The sequence below is a fragment of the Sitophilus oryzae genome, unplaced genomic scaffold (genome assembly GCF_002938485.1).
Source record: "Sitophilus oryzae breed Bouriz unplaced genomic scaffold, Soryzae_2.0 scaffold_1181_pilon_pilon, whole genome shotgun sequence".
NCBI lineage: Eukaryota > Metazoa > Arthropoda > Insecta > Coleoptera > Curculionidae > Sitophilus > Sitophilus oryzae.
In genome coordinates this window covers 2,357,548-2,374,912 of record NW_022145817.1, presented here as the reverse complement: position 1 = coordinate 2,374,912, position 17,365 = coordinate 2,357,548, and the positions used below count along the sequence as shown (strand labels likewise).

At 32.5% G+C, this 17,365-nt stretch overlaps 1 protein-coding gene across 6 annotated transcripts in view; it reads right to left on the bottom strand.

The window, feature by feature from the left end:
• LOC115891488 (liprin-beta-2) overlaps window positions 1–17,365 on the bottom strand; it is a 122,561-nt gene that overhangs the window by 19,755 nt on the left and 85,441 nt on the right. For 5 of the 6 annotated variants that reach the window (XM_030911951.1, XM_030911947.1, XM_030911952.1 and 2 more), the window contains 3 exons: window positions 12,064–12,282; window positions 11,900–12,004; window positions 3,136–3,358 (listed from right to left, as the gene is read on the bottom strand). In XM_030911951.1, coding sequence (XP_030767811.1) covers window positions 3,136–3,358; window positions 11,900–12,004; window positions 12,064–12,282 — 547 coding nt within the window. The remainder of the gene's footprint in view (window positions 1–3,135; window positions 3,359–11,899; window positions 12,005–12,063; window positions 12,283–17,365) is intronic. The other variant, XM_030911950.1, reaches the window with a different exon arrangement.

Here is a 17,365-nt window from a genome sequence, read left to right as displayed (position 1 = left end):
TTAATTACATGAATAAAAATGGGAGAAAATTATATCAGGCTCTAGAAATAGAATCTGCTGAAAGATCATTTAAATATAATTTATAATATACTCGAAGTCTCATAATAAAATGCATAACTTTAGATCATAGCTCAGGAGGAGTTCTTTCAAAGAACCTGATATATTTAAAAATGTGATTGTATAATGTGGAGGTTATATGGTAAAATAAAATAAGTGAATAGCTCTAGTCGTCATATTGGTTTCATTATTAATGTGCAAAATTAAAGATATATTTAATTAAAAAGCTAAAAATTAAAAATGTATTATTATTGGAAGCTTGCGAAAAGCAAAAGGTTAGTAAACATCAATAGTAATATCAGAAACAATGGATTACGTTCAGATATTTTTTCTATCTATTCCAATAATTAATTAAAATAACGAGTTAGAGTATTATTATGGAGTGTGTACAACAAATAATTCATAAATACAAGTGCTGTAATAACTTGAAACCTATTCATAGATTTTTTTCTAATATATCTCTGTGTAATCAAACAGTTATTATTCTTCTATATTAAGAAATTCATATTTTGATATAATTTATTATAATAAACAACACAGAAAATCTAAAATTTAAATGAACTAGGTACCTAAAAAGAGAAACTATGCCACATTGATAAATGGAGACTTATTGGGTATGTTAAATATTTTTTGAACTAAATTATATTTTGATTTAAAAACTATAAATTTATATAATAAATTTAACTAAATATATGACCACTACATAAATATTAGACTGAGATACGAACACTATCAATTATTTTTGCTTATACCGCAAGAAACGACGATTAAGTATTGAAAGCGTTGATTGAAAGAATTGGGAAGATACGCAACCTAATGGACGAATTCGTGACAAGGCTGACTTGACTTCTGCTTACGTCTCAAGTGCCGTACGGTGGAGCTGCCACTCGTTCTGCGGCCAATGCTTAAAACGCTCATTTTCTCTAATTGGTCTAGCGAAGGCATATCGAAGACGGTATAACCATATTAAAATGTGTAATATCTGTAATACGTTTACAGTTGAGGGTTGGAACCTTTGGTGTTACACAGCAAAATAAAAACACTAAATCACCACAATACACCAAAACACTTTACTTTTACACTGGACGCGCGTTTCGCTAACCATGTTAGCATCATCAGCAGATGCTTATAAACTGTTTATAAACGCGCGTCCAGTGTAAAAGTAAAAGTGTTTTGGTGTATTGTGGTGATTTAGTGTTTTTATTTTGCTGTAATACGTTTGACGAAAATATCTGTGTATGAAAAATTCACGTTTATGTATTGAAAATTTATTCGTGATAGAATAAACAACAAAACTAAAATTTTTTTATAGGTACTGAATATTTCGTATGATGAAAAAGTCGTTTAGTTGGCGTGGAAATGACGATTATTGACATTTACTATAATATTTTACATATGAAACAACAGCGATCTTCATTTCCAAGCCGACTCTGACGCCGTTATTTGTTTAAATATATAATATTATACTAAATTGTTTAATGATAGAAAATCCGTATTATTAACGTACTGTACCCGAAATCCGTAAATCTACGGATTAATACGTAGTTCTAGCAACACTGTCTTCGGCAGAACTACAGTACAGTATTCTTTATCCGCTGCGCTGTAAGCGACTATCAACGCGCAACGGCCCAGAGCTAAACTAAATCTCGGAAGTCTCAGACAAGTTTTGTGCCACGAAATCGCCCATAAGGTTGCGCATCTTCTTCTTTCTTTAATGAACGCTATCATCTATTTTTGCTTATACATGAAGAAACGAAGATTGCACTAGAGGTGGGAATTCTAGTTCCTTCGGAGGAACTAGTTCCTTAGTTCTAGTTCCTCCAAAGGAATAGTTCCTTGAACTAGGTCTTTAGTTCACAATAGCTCCCGACTAACATTGACATTCCCCTTGCTTGCTAATGCGTTTCGTTCTCAGTCAGAACTATTCATAATATGATCTGTATAATTTTTATAATGTACGGAGATATAACGAGACGTGTAATTGTGTATGTTAAAACCATATAGGTAAGTTTTATTGCAGATAAAAAAAATAAAAAAACTCAAATCAGAATTTAAAGAACTATATCACAAATTAATTGGAGCAAATATTACAAAAATTTTACGAAAAAATGCATTTTTCCTCACTTCAAGCTCTTTGTTTTTGTCTAAAAGTTCAGAATATCTACTTCGTTTTATAAGATATTTCTTAATTTTAGGGACCTAAAGTGAAACATTCCCATAAAATATTTAAAAAACAAACTAAAAATCAAAAACAGTATCCACGACAATTTTCTGTGGTAATTACGCCGCGCCGGCTGTGGCAATAGACAAGGCCGAATCCATCGTCGTCGCCTTGTATTATATCTCGGATCTGCCGACTGAATAGATTCCCGTGAACTAGTCTTCATAGTTCCTCTATGTCCGGATCCGATAACATACGGCTAGTACTCCCCACGCCTGCCTAGCATCAATCGCGCTGGCTGATCCATACGTAAACTAGTCTTTTATTTAGTTCCTCTAGTTCCTTTAGGTCCGGATCCGATAACATACGGCATACGGCTGGCACTCCCCACTCCTGCCTAGCATCGATCGCGCTGGCCCGATCCGCTCGTACGTAACCTAGAAACTAGTCTTTTATTTAGTTTAGTGCCTGTAGGACCGGTCCGATATCGTACGGCTGGCACTCCCCACTCCTGCCTACCATCGGGCTACGCGCGTTAGCCGATCCGTCGCCGTCGCATATTATTCTATATCGGTCATAGTCTCGATCCCGGAATAGGTCCTGAGGAACTAGTTCTTTGAGAAACCAGGAACTAGATCCTTTCATTCCGGGGTCGGAATAGTTTATTGGAACTAGTTCGTTCACGAACTACACACCTCTAGATTGCACACACTCCATAAACTAGGAAAATTTAAAAGCGACATAATTACATCATTAAATTGCTTTTCTAGAGTTAAGATAATAATTATAACAGATGGATTTGTGGAAGTAAATAAATTCAAGCTGTATTAAATTTGCACAAAGGGCAATTAAGAGAAAAACCATGAAAGGAAGCCAATCAATCGCCACATCTATATCGTAGACTGGAGCTATATCACCTAGGTTGGGCACCGAGAACCCCCTCATTCTGCTACCACCCGCCACCAAGGGCAAGTGCTGCAAACTGCTGTTCCTACCGAATGCCACGCCCTTTTTCTGCTGAGGGTTCGCATTCGAGTCCACCACGGAGAAGTTGGTGCCCGATCCGTTCGTCAGGAATTGTTGCCTGGGTAGACTGCCGTACTGGATGTCTATTTGACGTTTGTACGATGAAGGGGGTGTCTGAAAAAATCGTACAGTTATTTTAAAATCGACTTAACACTAATTAGTTCATGAAGATAGATACACTTAAGTCGACAGTTACAGTACGTCTGCTGGATCTGTGACTATGAAAGGAATGCGGACAAAAATATTTAAATAAACAGCAATTTATTTTATACGTCGACTTAACGAGTACGTCACCGCAAATCGCTCCGCCCGCTCATTTTATTGGCTACTTGCAAATTTGTTGAATTTTTATTGATGGGACGCGTCGTCTATTTTTTTACGAAAGACATCGAGAGAATATCATTTCCCCTCTCACGGATACCCCGTAGCTACAGAACGAACAGACGTACTGTACATTCGATCTCAATCCGTACAAATTCGTAAGTAGTGTATCAAATTCTTTCAAATTAGTACAAGTTCGTTTTATCTTAATATAACACGAAAATATATATTTTTTGTTAAATGAGTGTCATATACCGGGTCAGCCAGGTCTGGCGTTATTTTTGTATCCCCAGATTATACAGCTTTTCCAAAATTCGACGTTTATTGAACCTATTCTGCAGGGTGGTCCGAATTGTATTCGGGAAACTTCAGCAGGATATTCTGCAGATAAAAATAAGTAAAAAAAATCGTAAAAATGTGTGTCCTAAAATTCTTCGTTTTTTCAAATGTTTTTTGACATGAGAAATTCGATGACTTCTACTTTTAGAGGGCGCCAACTACATGTTTTTTAAATGATTTGTAGAGTAATAACTTTTCGTCCGAATCTGTATACCGAGTAAAAAAATATACCTTCCCGTATTTTTTTACTTAAAAAATATCTGTTGGTAAAAATCACCACGAGCAACCGTTTTCAAAATATTTAGAATGGAAATAGTTCAATACATGTCATTATTGACAAAAAATAAACATGTCGAGTAGATAGTTATTTGACTGAAATAATAAATTTGGGAACTTTCTATTTTTTAAGAAAATCATGAACTTTCCTAGCAAAAAATACAATAAAACAGTTTCTGTATATCTTGAGAACCATTTTTTATACAAAAAATGACGTAAATATATATTTTTTCACTCGGTAGTGTAATACAGGTAAGGGTGAAAAGTTAAAAACCCTTCAAAAAAATTAAAAAATATGTAGCTGGGCCCCCTACAAGTAGGAGTCATACTGACATATAATTCCGAATTTATGATGTCAAAAAACACCCAGACACTAACACTTTTCATCCAAATATCGGCTTTAGCTTAGATATTATTTGGAAAAAATCAAAATAAAAATTAAATGTTTACACCCTGTATCTCCTAAGCGAAGCATTTTGGAACATAAATTTATACGAACTTTTTTACTTATTTTTTTTCCCCGAATACAATTGGCACCATCCTGTATAAAACAAAGGAAAAAAAATTCAGCTTACGTAAAGTATTAAACAGTATGATCGAAAAAAACGGCGTCCAGTTGGCTTGGAAATAACGATCGATAAAATTTTCCATATAAATTTACATATATAAAATGACAGCGATCTTCATTTCGTAACCATCGCTGACGCCGTTTTTTTTTCAATCATACGGTATTATTGTAAGCGAATAAGACAATGCCCACTATCGGATCCGTTCCGTTTTCGTACCGTTTCCATGGTTACGTTTAATAGTGTGAATAAAATCAAATTAAGGTTGATTCTCAATATACCTTCCGTTTCCATTCCATCTTCTTCTTAAAGTGCCTTCTCCATTCAGTGAAGATCGGCAACAACCATGGCAAATTCCTCTCTATTTTTCGCTCTTCTCAGCAAAGTATGTGAGTCCAGGCCTGTCCAATCTCTGATGTTGTTCAGCCAGGAGCATTGCCGTCGTCCGGGTCCGCGCTTTCCCTCAATTTTACCCTCGATGATGAGCTGAAGGAATTCATACTTGCTATGTCTCATGAAATGGCCCAAATAGGCTGCTTTTCTCTTTTTTATTATGTCGAGGAGTTCTCGGTTCTTGTTCATTTGGTTTAGAACTCGTTCATTCGAGACACGGTCAGTCCATGGCATTCTCAGCATTTTGCGATATACCCACATCCATTCCATATCCGTTCCGTAGTTTTTATTGTATTGACGCTATACGTAAGATTCCATTCCGTATCAGTTCCATACTTTTTAATGTACAACTTATATCATTACGAAAGTATTGTTTTAAAAATTTGTATCTTTTGAAAAAGGTAATAGATTTAATTAAGAGGTGAAAGAATAAATAAATATCAGCAAAATGTTAACAGAACTGACACAAATGCAAGAACTTGACGACGCTGTTTTCGATACGCTTCAGTCCGTCCGCCAAAAAAATGTACGGAAGGAAAGGATATGGAACGGATAGTGTGCATTGTCCTATTCATTTACATAATATAATATCTTATGTAAACGGAAGGGAGCTGATATGGAAAACCTCTATACGGAACGGATATGAAACCGAAACTATAGTGAGAATCAACCTTAAATATTCGAACGAATTTGTAAAACTTAGTCATAAGCAGTTAGTTGTTTTCTTTTAACGATTCCTTACGGATTTGCACCAATAAATTGTCCTACGAATTTGTTCGGATTCTATGTAATCGTTACCAGGGATCGTAAGACAAAGATTATTCAGTAATCATGCTTTCGCCGCCATGCCATCTACAAAGATTCTTGTCGCTTTTCTCGTTACTAGATACGTACATGACGACGAATATGTCGACCCACGGATGAATGAGGATATGCACAGGTAACACACGAGCTCCAAAATGTACAAAGGTTACAGAGCTTGAACACATACCAGTTCTTACAGCACTTTCACACGAAGCCACTTGTGTCCGACGCGACGCCCTTTAACAAAGCGTTGTTTAAAATCTACTTACTAGCCACTACTACTACTAACCACTTTGCGGACAACGCTGCTTTTAGTGCAATAATGTTATTTCACATCCATGTTTAAGCTATATCTACGGAATTTTCTCGATTTAATTTGATGTTCTGAATTGTGTCAGCTATCGGTATCAAAGAGAGCGATTGATAGCCAAAAGTAGCGGACACAAGTTGCTTTATGTAAAAGTGCTCTTTATTGTTACGAGCTGCCACGGATTTTATCATCATCGTTAAAAATATCGAGTTCTTGAAACGTCAAATAAATTAATGTTCTGAATACATCAAATTTAATAATTTACATTCAACAATCATAACAATCCCATTATGTACAGCGAGAGAAGGATTAATTTCGACAGATGACTAAAAAGTTACAGAAAACACACATATATTATATTGTCTCGTTGGACAAACAACAATTATGTACTTATAAACATTTATAATTGAAAGTTTCTTGACGAAAGTATCTTGCCTGATATTTAATCCCCATGATTGTCAAATTTGCGACAACAGTTGACATAAATTAACTATTGCCCAAATCTGGCCTTGATAAAATAGATATGTCATAGATAAATGAAACAAGTTTATATTGGAAAGTGCCCATAAGGACAATATAAACACTATATGGCGCTATTCTTGCAACGGTCGCGACCCAAAGCTTTTGAAAATTTCGGAGCAGTTCGGCTTTTTTCGGAATTATATCGCCAAATATTATTCAAATTTATTATTTTCTTTTTATTTTATAAATAAAATACAATGTGTTGCATACAAAAAACTTTATTTTATATAAGGACATGTATGAAATACCTATAAAACATTGGAAACCGACGTTATACCACGATCCACGATAGTTTTCGCAGTTCACAGTCTTTTTCACAATCACAACTCACACTTTTTCACAATTATCACGGGTTTGAGTAAATAAATTAAAGTAAACTCACAAGATAGCAATAATTACTTTGAAAATGGACGCTTTAAACACTTAGCGTCACACGGGGTTTAGATTTTGAAAGATTTTATAATTTTTGAAGATTCTGACTTCAACAAGAGATATGGACAAGTGAAAATTATTCCTGTTTTTGTTTGCGGTTGTTCTTAGCAACCGCTATAGCAGAGCCAGATTGCGTACAACGGTCGCGACCCAAAATTTTGACGGGCATTCCAATCTAAATTTATTTCCTTTATCTATGATATAAGTTTTATACCTCCTAATAATCTCCTTTCTAATAACTAACCCTTTCTAATAATTTTAAAATTAACTATGGATGGGTTTAAATATAAATCCGTCATGCGTCGTCTCTTGTTGTTTTTAACCAGTTTTATTGGTTTATTTTAAAAATGACAGATCGTATTTCAATTTTATTGGTTTGACGGAACGATAAACGACAAACGGAAGCCGATGCGTATGAACTCGCCTATAGATTTTTGACGCTTGTCAAAGTCTTGTCAAATTATAGGTTATAATCAAGAACGGTAAAATAATAGGATTGCTCATCCTCATAAGACGTACGTTCGCCTCTTCCCGCGCTTCAGCTGACAGTTGTGACGTCATTGTAGTCCTTGTCATGATAGTGTTGCCTATGGTAAACTTATAAAAATAACAGCTGAGAAATTTTGAGTTAATTATTTTGTCAATTTTAAATGTGAAAAAGGTGTCTTTAAAGTTTTTAGAGCTACAGAGTGTATAAATTCGTTCATTTTGTGTTGTGAATTGTGACAAAGTTCATACTAAGTGCCCACGATTTTGTTTATTAATTATTTTAAAGCAAAATATGGAAGTACTCTAAAAAGAATGCTTGCAAAAGGTGATGCTGGGAACTGCTGTTCCGAGTATTTAATACGATTTATACAGTTAATTTTCTATACTGCATACATATAAGGTGTTTAAATAAATAAACTAAATAATGAACGTTTTGCATTCGGTAACCAATAATGCACGTGTGTGTATTATTGGTTGCCGGATAAGGACTAATAACCATGACAAGGGCTACAATGACGTCACAAGCGTAGTTTTCGCATGCCCCTGGCGGATACTTTTAGCTGAATGAGCAGTCCTATTAGGTTAACTGTTTTTGGGTTATAATTTTGTGTCAACTCATGTCAAATATCTGCGTTTTGGAAGATAATGTATTTTGATTCCTGTTATTACGTGTGTTTTGTGTCTTTTGAAGTGAAGTGGAGAAAAAATCGAGTGAAAATTAACTGTAGACCCAGAGCACAGTTTATGGTTAATACTCGCTGCTTAGGCAGAAAGTCTTATACACCAATAAAGTTACCATCAATAAAGTTCGTATTCCATCTCGTCGTAGATACGTGCATCGCGAATATGGTAGAAGAACCATACTAAACACATACTAAAAACTGGAGTAGCTGTAAAATATCGACATCACACGATAAGTAAATAATGGATTTTAGTACTGCAGAAAAATAATGTCAAAAGGTACTGGTTTAAAAAAATTAAGATTAAAGTTAATTAATCAACCTTTAAGGTATAAAATTTGGTAAGTGTTATTATTAATAAAATAGTTTGTTTTATTTATGTTGTTTTATTTATTCCTGTGGAATATTACAAATTTGTATTGGTACATAAGTTATATAATTAATAAATATAATCATAAATGCGGGAAGTTTCATAAAGCTTGAAAGTAAGAAATAGTTCTTTTTTATATTTTTTTGGTATGTGTTGTCTTGTTCTTGTTTGATTTGTATTAACACATACCGTTTAAAAAATAACTCGATTACATTTTTTCAGTTTTATACAGTTTCTTTCACAATATTTTGAAGTAATCACTTGTCAGTAAAATTTTAAATATATTAATTTCTTGCTATGCGTTCCAGTTGTACCAACTTATTTCTTTGTAAAATAAAATAAACTACATTGAAATTAAAATGACAGCCACATTTATCACTGTCAAGGATCTTCTCGTTGGACAGACTATAAATACTGTCACTGTCATGTTTTTTCTCGTTGGACAATCCATTAATGAATATTTATAATTGAAAATGTCCCGTCAAAATTCCATTTGTCGAATATTCAATCCCCATGAGTACTAAATTTAGGGCACAAGTTGCAAATTAACTTTGCCCTACAAATTTAGCTCTCACTGGAATTAAAAGATGACTAAGAAATTGCAGAAAACACTATGTACTTTCGAATTAAAATGATGCATATACTGGAATGTATTTTTTCATTGGACAAACAACAGTTAATAAACATTATTTATAACTGAAAATTTCTTGACGAAATACCTTTTGTCGAATATTTAATCCCCATGTGCACTAAATTTGTGACAAAAGTTGCCGCAAATATACTTTTGTCTAAAAATTTGGCTCCCATGGGAATTAAAAAAGAATAATTCCATAGGGAAAAAGTGTCTCCAGCAACGTGTAACATATGGTATAAATAACTCACTGGGCATTATAGTAAACATATAAAATTAAAACATCTACCATTTGTTTGAAGGTGGTTGAGAAATTAACTAAAATTTCAAATATTGTTTAAGAAATATTTGAATTTTATTTCGATTTTCTGTTTTGCCATGGTTTTTTAGTAATTCTAGTTAGTTTATGCGGATGAAGTATTTTATATTTTAGTTACTGCTATAATATATTAGAGTTTATAATATACTCAGATACAAAAAAAACAACAGAAAAATGTTTAGTGAAGTTTAATTTAAAGTGCCACATTTTTTTAAATTTTTAGCCCTATTTTAATAATTTTTTTAGTAAACTGTATATATCTGCTTTAATTGGTAAACTCAGTTCTTTAAAAAACTTTGTATTTGGCTTATTATACGGGGTTAATCGAGGAGTTATTTTTTACCCTAACTTTAAAACACCCTGTGCAATACTTAGTAAATTTACTAAATAACTAGTAAATTTTTCTTAAACACTATTTTTCGGTCAGAACCATGACTCCTGAGCATTTAGTTTTTTGACTGGATCTCCAACTTTGCTATCCCCACTTATTGTACCCCCATTTAACAAAAACAACTCCAAATACATTTATTTATAGTTACTGCGTCTCCCAACGAGGTTATTTATACTCTATTAAATATTCACCTTCAAGCAGACGTGTTTTAAAAATAATACAAAAAACATTTACATCGTATAAAGAAATCTTAATGTAAACACCAAATCAGAACAACAAACAAACAACAAATAAAAACAAACGGTATAGAAATACACCAAATATAGTTACAAGACAACTAACTTTATACTGATATTAACTTAATGGATTGCGAAGTTGTCGGTATGAGTGACGTTACTACGAAGTCTATTGGTACTGTTGAGAAGTCTGTAGCATCAGTATTGAACCAAAGTTTTTGATATCTATATTTCTCTGGAATATCTTTTTAAATGTATCAACATTCAACAACAATTTCATTCAAATTTTAGAGCTAAATAAAAATATGTAGAAAAAAAGTTAATAATGTCCAATAAGTGTATAATATACTTCTGAACCTCCTGGTTGCCAGACAACATGATGCACGTTGTTAAATCAGGAGTTGTTGAAATTTTAGGACTGTGTTGTCTCTATGTACTCAATAGGATCATATTAATCTAAATATTAAATTTAAATTTATTTTTGCACTTGAAAGGGATAATATTTTTATTAAAGTATGTTGTTTATAATTTTCTGGTGATGCTATTGAATAAAAAGACAAAGGAAGGAGTACATCACAAAAAAAATATGGCGCCACCGCAAAGAAATTTTAATACAAATATATTAGTTTCTTTGTAATTTAAAAAGTGATAAAATATAAAATAGCGTATACTAATTGCTGGTTTTATTTTACATTGTCAATAAATGTTAATAGTTATTAAAAATGTTAAAAAATATATGCCTAATAAAAACAAATAAGTTAACATAATTATTCAATAATGAAACTACAGATACGCTAGTATTAATCATCTGCCGATGATGCTAACATGGTTAGTGAAACGCGCTTCCAGTGCAAAAGTAAAAGTGTTATTTTGCTATAAAATAAATGCACAAATGATGTTCGAGGAAATAATTTTAAAATTAATTCCATAATTGTTAGTGCAAAGTTATTTGGATATTTTTCATGTTTTATTTGTCAGGAATAGGGTTTCCAAAAATCTCAAAAATTTAAATGCCCAATCTAAAATGATTCGACTTTATACACTTTAGTCTTCCAAAGATCATATTTTATTTATACTAAGCAGAACGTCAATATTGAAAACAGCCTCTACACTATGCAGAGAACTCTTCGAAGCAGGTCAAGGTCGCATTTCGTCCCCAACTTTGTCGCATTTCAGTTTATTTCCAGTTGTCTTGACCCACTTCGGTTTGCCTCGACATACTTTCGATTCAAAAGCGCCTGAAAACTACTCGTGAGGAGGGTATGGTTTTTTTTGGCGTTTCTTTGTTGCTTCGTTCAACTTTGTTTCATTTTGAGCTATTTGCAAAACGTGGCGGTATCTGTACCCGAGGCAAAGGATTTTTTTTTCACAAATCTCAGGGAAATAAGCAAACCTAAACGTTTCTAAAATATCCGTTGTTACGATGATATTTCGTTAAGTACATCTCGTTTTATGTTGATATATATTCCACAAGATTAATATTTGAATATGCGTTTATTTTGGATACCTTCCTTAGCCTTTTTATTCAATAGGTACAATGAAATTACTATAATTACTATATATATTTATTAATTACCTTTGGTCTAAGTATGTCATTTTGATAGGATAACGTTGAATCGGCGTTCCTAGTAGATCCCGTTGACAAACCAACTGGACTAGGCGATGGGGACACTCTTATTCCCTACGAAAACAACAAATTCATATAAAACATGAAGTATAATAATTTCTGGTTATTCCTACCTGACTAGAATGTTGTGGTGTAGAAGTCAACTGAGGCTGCGACGACGAACCAATTCTAGGCACTAAAGGCGGCTTTTTCAAGTCACTGTTGTTATTGTACGGACAATTTCTTAATTCCATATTTTCTCTTTCCAGAGCGGCCGCGTTTAACTTCAATTCGCTCATTATTGACATCAGTTCTAGTTTTTGGGTCTCCAGAGATGAACGTGAAAGGACTTCCTAAAACAACACATAGTTGCGTTTTATTTATGATCGATAATTCTGCATAATAGTTCAGTCTATGATATCTATTATGTCTTTGTTGAGCTAATAATGGATTCCGAGCTCACAAATCTATTGCAATACCGGGTGCGTCTCAAAAATTGCTCACCCCTATAACTTTTTTATTTTTTCAGATAAAAAAACGAAATTTGGTATATATTGGTATGAGCTTGTGGTATGTCTTAATATATGACATAAATTAAGATTGATTAACGTATTCAATTGTTTTTGGTCATTTTCTGTTTCATCGGAAATTACTACAACTTTTCATTTTTAAATGGCACCCTCGGTATTTTTTTTTACTTTATTCGATAGAAAATTGCATTCTCGCTTAATAAAAAATCGTATTTTAAAATTCAATCTAGGCTATTTGGCTATGTTAAAAACACTAATTCTTAATCAAGGAGCCTTGGAAAATCGATTTGATCGTGTAATGTTTGGTCAGTTATCCTGGCCAGTTAGAAAATGCTCAAATCGTATTTTAATCATATCTCAATTTTTTCAAATGGCACGAGAGTGGCTCATTAGCATATTTGGGAAAAGCATTTTTTTACGAATAAATTGATACCACACATTTATTACAAATAATTTGATACCACACGCAGTATTTCGAGTCAAACTTTCGTTACGAACCGAAAGTTATAGTTTCAAATAAACCATATGCGAAAATGTCAAAAGTTGACATATGATATGTCATTCTATGCAGAGTGTTATTTTCTGTCGACTAAAGTAAAAAAATACCGAGTGTGTCATTTAAAAATCAAAAATTTTAGTCATTTCCGGTGAAACAGGAAGTGACCGAAAATAATTGAATGCGTCAATCAATCCTAATTTATGTCATATACTAACATACCAAATCACGTTTTTTTAACTGAAAAAATAAAAAAGTTATGTGGGCGAACCAGTTGTAAGACGCACCCGGTATACAGGGTGCTCCGAATTGTATTCGGGAAACTTCGGCAGCATATTCTAAAAATATAATAGAAAAAAATGCATCTAAATTTATGTCCTAAAATGCGTCGTTTCCAAGATACACGGTATAGATGTTTCACTTTTATTTCGGGTTTTTTTCCAAATAATTTCTGAACTAACATCGATATTTGCATGAAAATGGGGCTCTGGATGTTTTTTGACCTAATAAATTTAATTTTGTTGTCAATATGACTCCTACATGTTTTTTAATTGATTTGAAGAGTAACTTTTCTGTCCGTACCTGTATTAAACTACTGAGTGAAAAAATATACATCTCCGTAATCTTTTGCGTAAATAATGTCTCTTGCTACAAATCGCTACGAACAACCGTTTATTGGAATAACAATAGCCAATGCATGTCATTATATTGACAAAAAATAAACATGTTGAATAAACGGTTATTTGACTGAAATGCTAAATTTGAAGATTTTTTATTTTTTTAAGCTAATCATGAATTTCTCTAAAAAAATACGATAAAACAGTTTCTGTTGACTCTTTGGTGTAAAAACATTTCAAATTTATTATTTCAGACTAATAACTATCCAGTCAACATGTATAATTTTTGTCAATTGTGACATGTATTGACTATTACCCGAAGCGATTTTTACCAACAGGCGTTTTTTGCGTAAAAAAATACGGAAATGTAAATTTTTTATTCAGCAGTTGTAATACAGGTACGAACAAAAAGTGATTACTCTTCAAAACAGTTATAAAATATGTAGGTGGCGTGCCCTACAAGTGGGAGTCTTACCAACATAAAAATCGAATGTCTCATGTCAAAAAGCACCAATTTCCATCCAAATATAGGCGTTAGCTCAGAAATTACTTGAAAAAAAATCGAAATAGAAATGAAACTTCTATACCCCGTATCTCCGAAACAAAGAATTTAGGACATAAATTTATAGGAAGTTTTTTACTTATTTTTATCTACAGAAAACACTGCCGAAAGTTTCCCGAATAGAATTCGGACCCCTATACCGGGTGCGTCTCAAAAGTGGCTCACCCCTATAATTTTATTTATTTTTTTCAGATAAAAAAACGAGATTTGGTAGGTTAGTATATGACATAAATTAGGATTGATTGACGTCTTCAATTGTTTCTGGTCACTTTCTGTTTCACCGGAAATGACAACAACTTTGGATTTTTAAATGGCACCCTCGGTATTTTTTTACTTAATTCGATAGAAAATGACACTGTAGTAGAATGACATATGATATGTCAACTTTTGACATTTTCTCATATGGTTTATTTGAAATTGTGCGGATCATAATGACATGCGGATCATAACGACAATTTGAATCGAAATACCAAGTGTGTGGTAACAAATTATTCGTAAAAAAATAAATGCCTTTTCCAAATATGCTAATGAGCCACCCTCGTTCCATTTTAAAAAAATGAAATATGAATGAAAATACGATTTGGATATCTTTAAACCAGCCAGGACAAGACACGAAAAACACTAGAGGATCAAATACATTTTTCCAAGACTCCTTGATTAAAAATTAGTGTTTTTAACACAGCCATAGCACTCTAGATTGAAATTTTAAATACGATTTTTTTAAGCAAAGATGTCAAAATTTGACATGTGTTATATCATTCTATTCCGAGTGACATTTTCTATTGAAGAAAGTAAAAAAATACCGAGGGTGCCATTTAAAAATCAATAGTTGTAGGAAGTGACCAAAAACAATTGAATACGTCAATCAATTCTAATTTATGTTATATACTAACATACCAAATATCGTTTGTTTATGTGAAAAAATATAAAAGTTATAGGGGTTGCGATATAGGAGTTGCGACCGGTATAGAGTGTCCATTTTTTGTATCCCTGTCTACCAACTTAGTTATCACATAAGTCAACTCATTATCCTTGTCTTATTAATTAGAAATCAGGCCTCCGATTTAGAATGACCAGATCGGTATAAGAAACATCACAGAACTTCAAAAACAACTTTATAAAAGACCTTTAATCTAGCATAATAGTTCATGTTACGATATGTATTATCTTTGTCTCCCGGTTGTTCCTAAACATCAGTGTACAAGCTTAAAAAACATGCGGGTGTGTGGACTGACAGTTGCATATTCATTTGTTAATGAGGAATTTGTTATATGTATGAGGAACATTACGAAGCTTTCTATATAAACATGGTCGATAATTTAGCATAATAGTTGAGGATATGATACACATTTTGTTTGTACTTAAATAGCATAACGTATAACTGTTGATTGAAAAAATTGAGAAGACAGAGACCGTCCAAAAAAATACAGAAACTACAATTTACCTGTGTATTAAAATTAAATTCTTGTAAAATATTAACCTGACAATAACTACAAACATAAAAAGTTCAAAAGAACAAAACAATTGCTTTCTAGAAGGCAAACTGTAAATGAAAATTAATTTTAATGTGAAATGAAAGAGGTCAACTTTAAACTTTAAAGTAATTCTTTTCTTGGTCACGCGGTACTTGAACGGTTCAAGAACACTTGATTCGCATGCCTCTTGCTCTACCTACTAGCATTTCCTGTGCCACTTTAATTTTCCTGCCTTTTAACTTCACCTAGTTTTTTTATTTGGTTTAGCTTGGTCATATGTAACCGTAATTTATTTCTCAGATATTAAATTTACCGTACATTATTAAATTGTGAAAATAAAAATAAAAAATAATAAACAATATAGATATATGTATGTATTATTTTTAATATTCGATGCTTTTATTTATTCTTGCAATTTAAATATTTCTAAAAGGTATTTACACAGTATCCAGTAGTATTTAATTAATTCTCATTAATAAAACAGAGTAAAAAGTTAAATGAAATTACTATAGGACTTTTTCTAATTATACCGGATGCGTCCCCGAAGTGGCTCACCCCTATAACATTTTTATTTTCTCAGATTTGTAACATGCGGTTCATAATGACAATTTGATTCAATTCATGGGCACAGAATAAATTTTAATAACGCCAAAATTATAGCGGAAGAAGCGATAGCCTCTAAAAGAAAAATAAAAGAGACTTTTTTAATACAATTGTGATGAACCGCCTATTTAAAAATAGACATATTTATTTAAATTCAAAACATTCATTTTTAAGACACTCTGTATACATAAACAAAATTATTGATTTTTAAAATATTAATCACAAACTAGGGAGAGGGAAATCAGGCGACGAACAGAGGTGAGAGTTGTTAGATAATAGCTTCTAGACTACCATTCGAGACGCATTGATATTATTTTGGTTCTTGAGTTTTGTGACAAAGAATGTTATTAAAGGTAAAGTAAATGTTTTCTCATTATTTAACTAATGTTAACTAAATCATATTATTTTGTTTTCTTGTTGTAATTCTGTTTAAAGTTTTTCCTTATTCATTTGATCTGACAAAGACAATATATAACATGTGTATGCATTTAATAGAATCTACTTATGCTGTAAATAATTTCAGTTTAAAAGTAATCTAAATAAAATCATTTACTGTTCCTTTGTGCCGATGTTTGTGGTTTGTGAGAATAAGAGCCTTGTTGAGTGTACTAACAATTTTCGACCTTGCATGGGCGAATATCTTAGCTCGCAAAAGGGCAAACAAAAACAATAAATTAAATAATTCATAGAATAACTTACAATTTATTAAATTATAAGATATTGGCACCAAACCTTCAACTTTAGCGTCGATTCCGCAACAAGGGACTTCGTACCTACGGGTGGGGACCCGTTAAACTAACAAAAAACTCTTCAGTTTTGAACGATATAAATGTGGCATGTTTTCGAATGTATTAAACTATAAACCTAGGTATGAGGACAGTTTCTATATTATTATTTCTCTTTTATTAAAGTTCAGGACAGCATAGTTAGATTCTCTGGTATAGTGATCATGGTTTTCTCTGCCGTGCTCTTTTATATGTGAATTCCAGGCAGAGTACGGCACTCCTTTCATTTCATTTAACAAAATAAGTAGGGCTATTTGCAAATTTAGCGTTTTATTTACATAACCTATTCTCCTCAAATTTCCCAAAATATTGCTTCTGTCGAGGCGCATCCGAGGTAATCACAATAAAAAAATATTTAACACAACGTA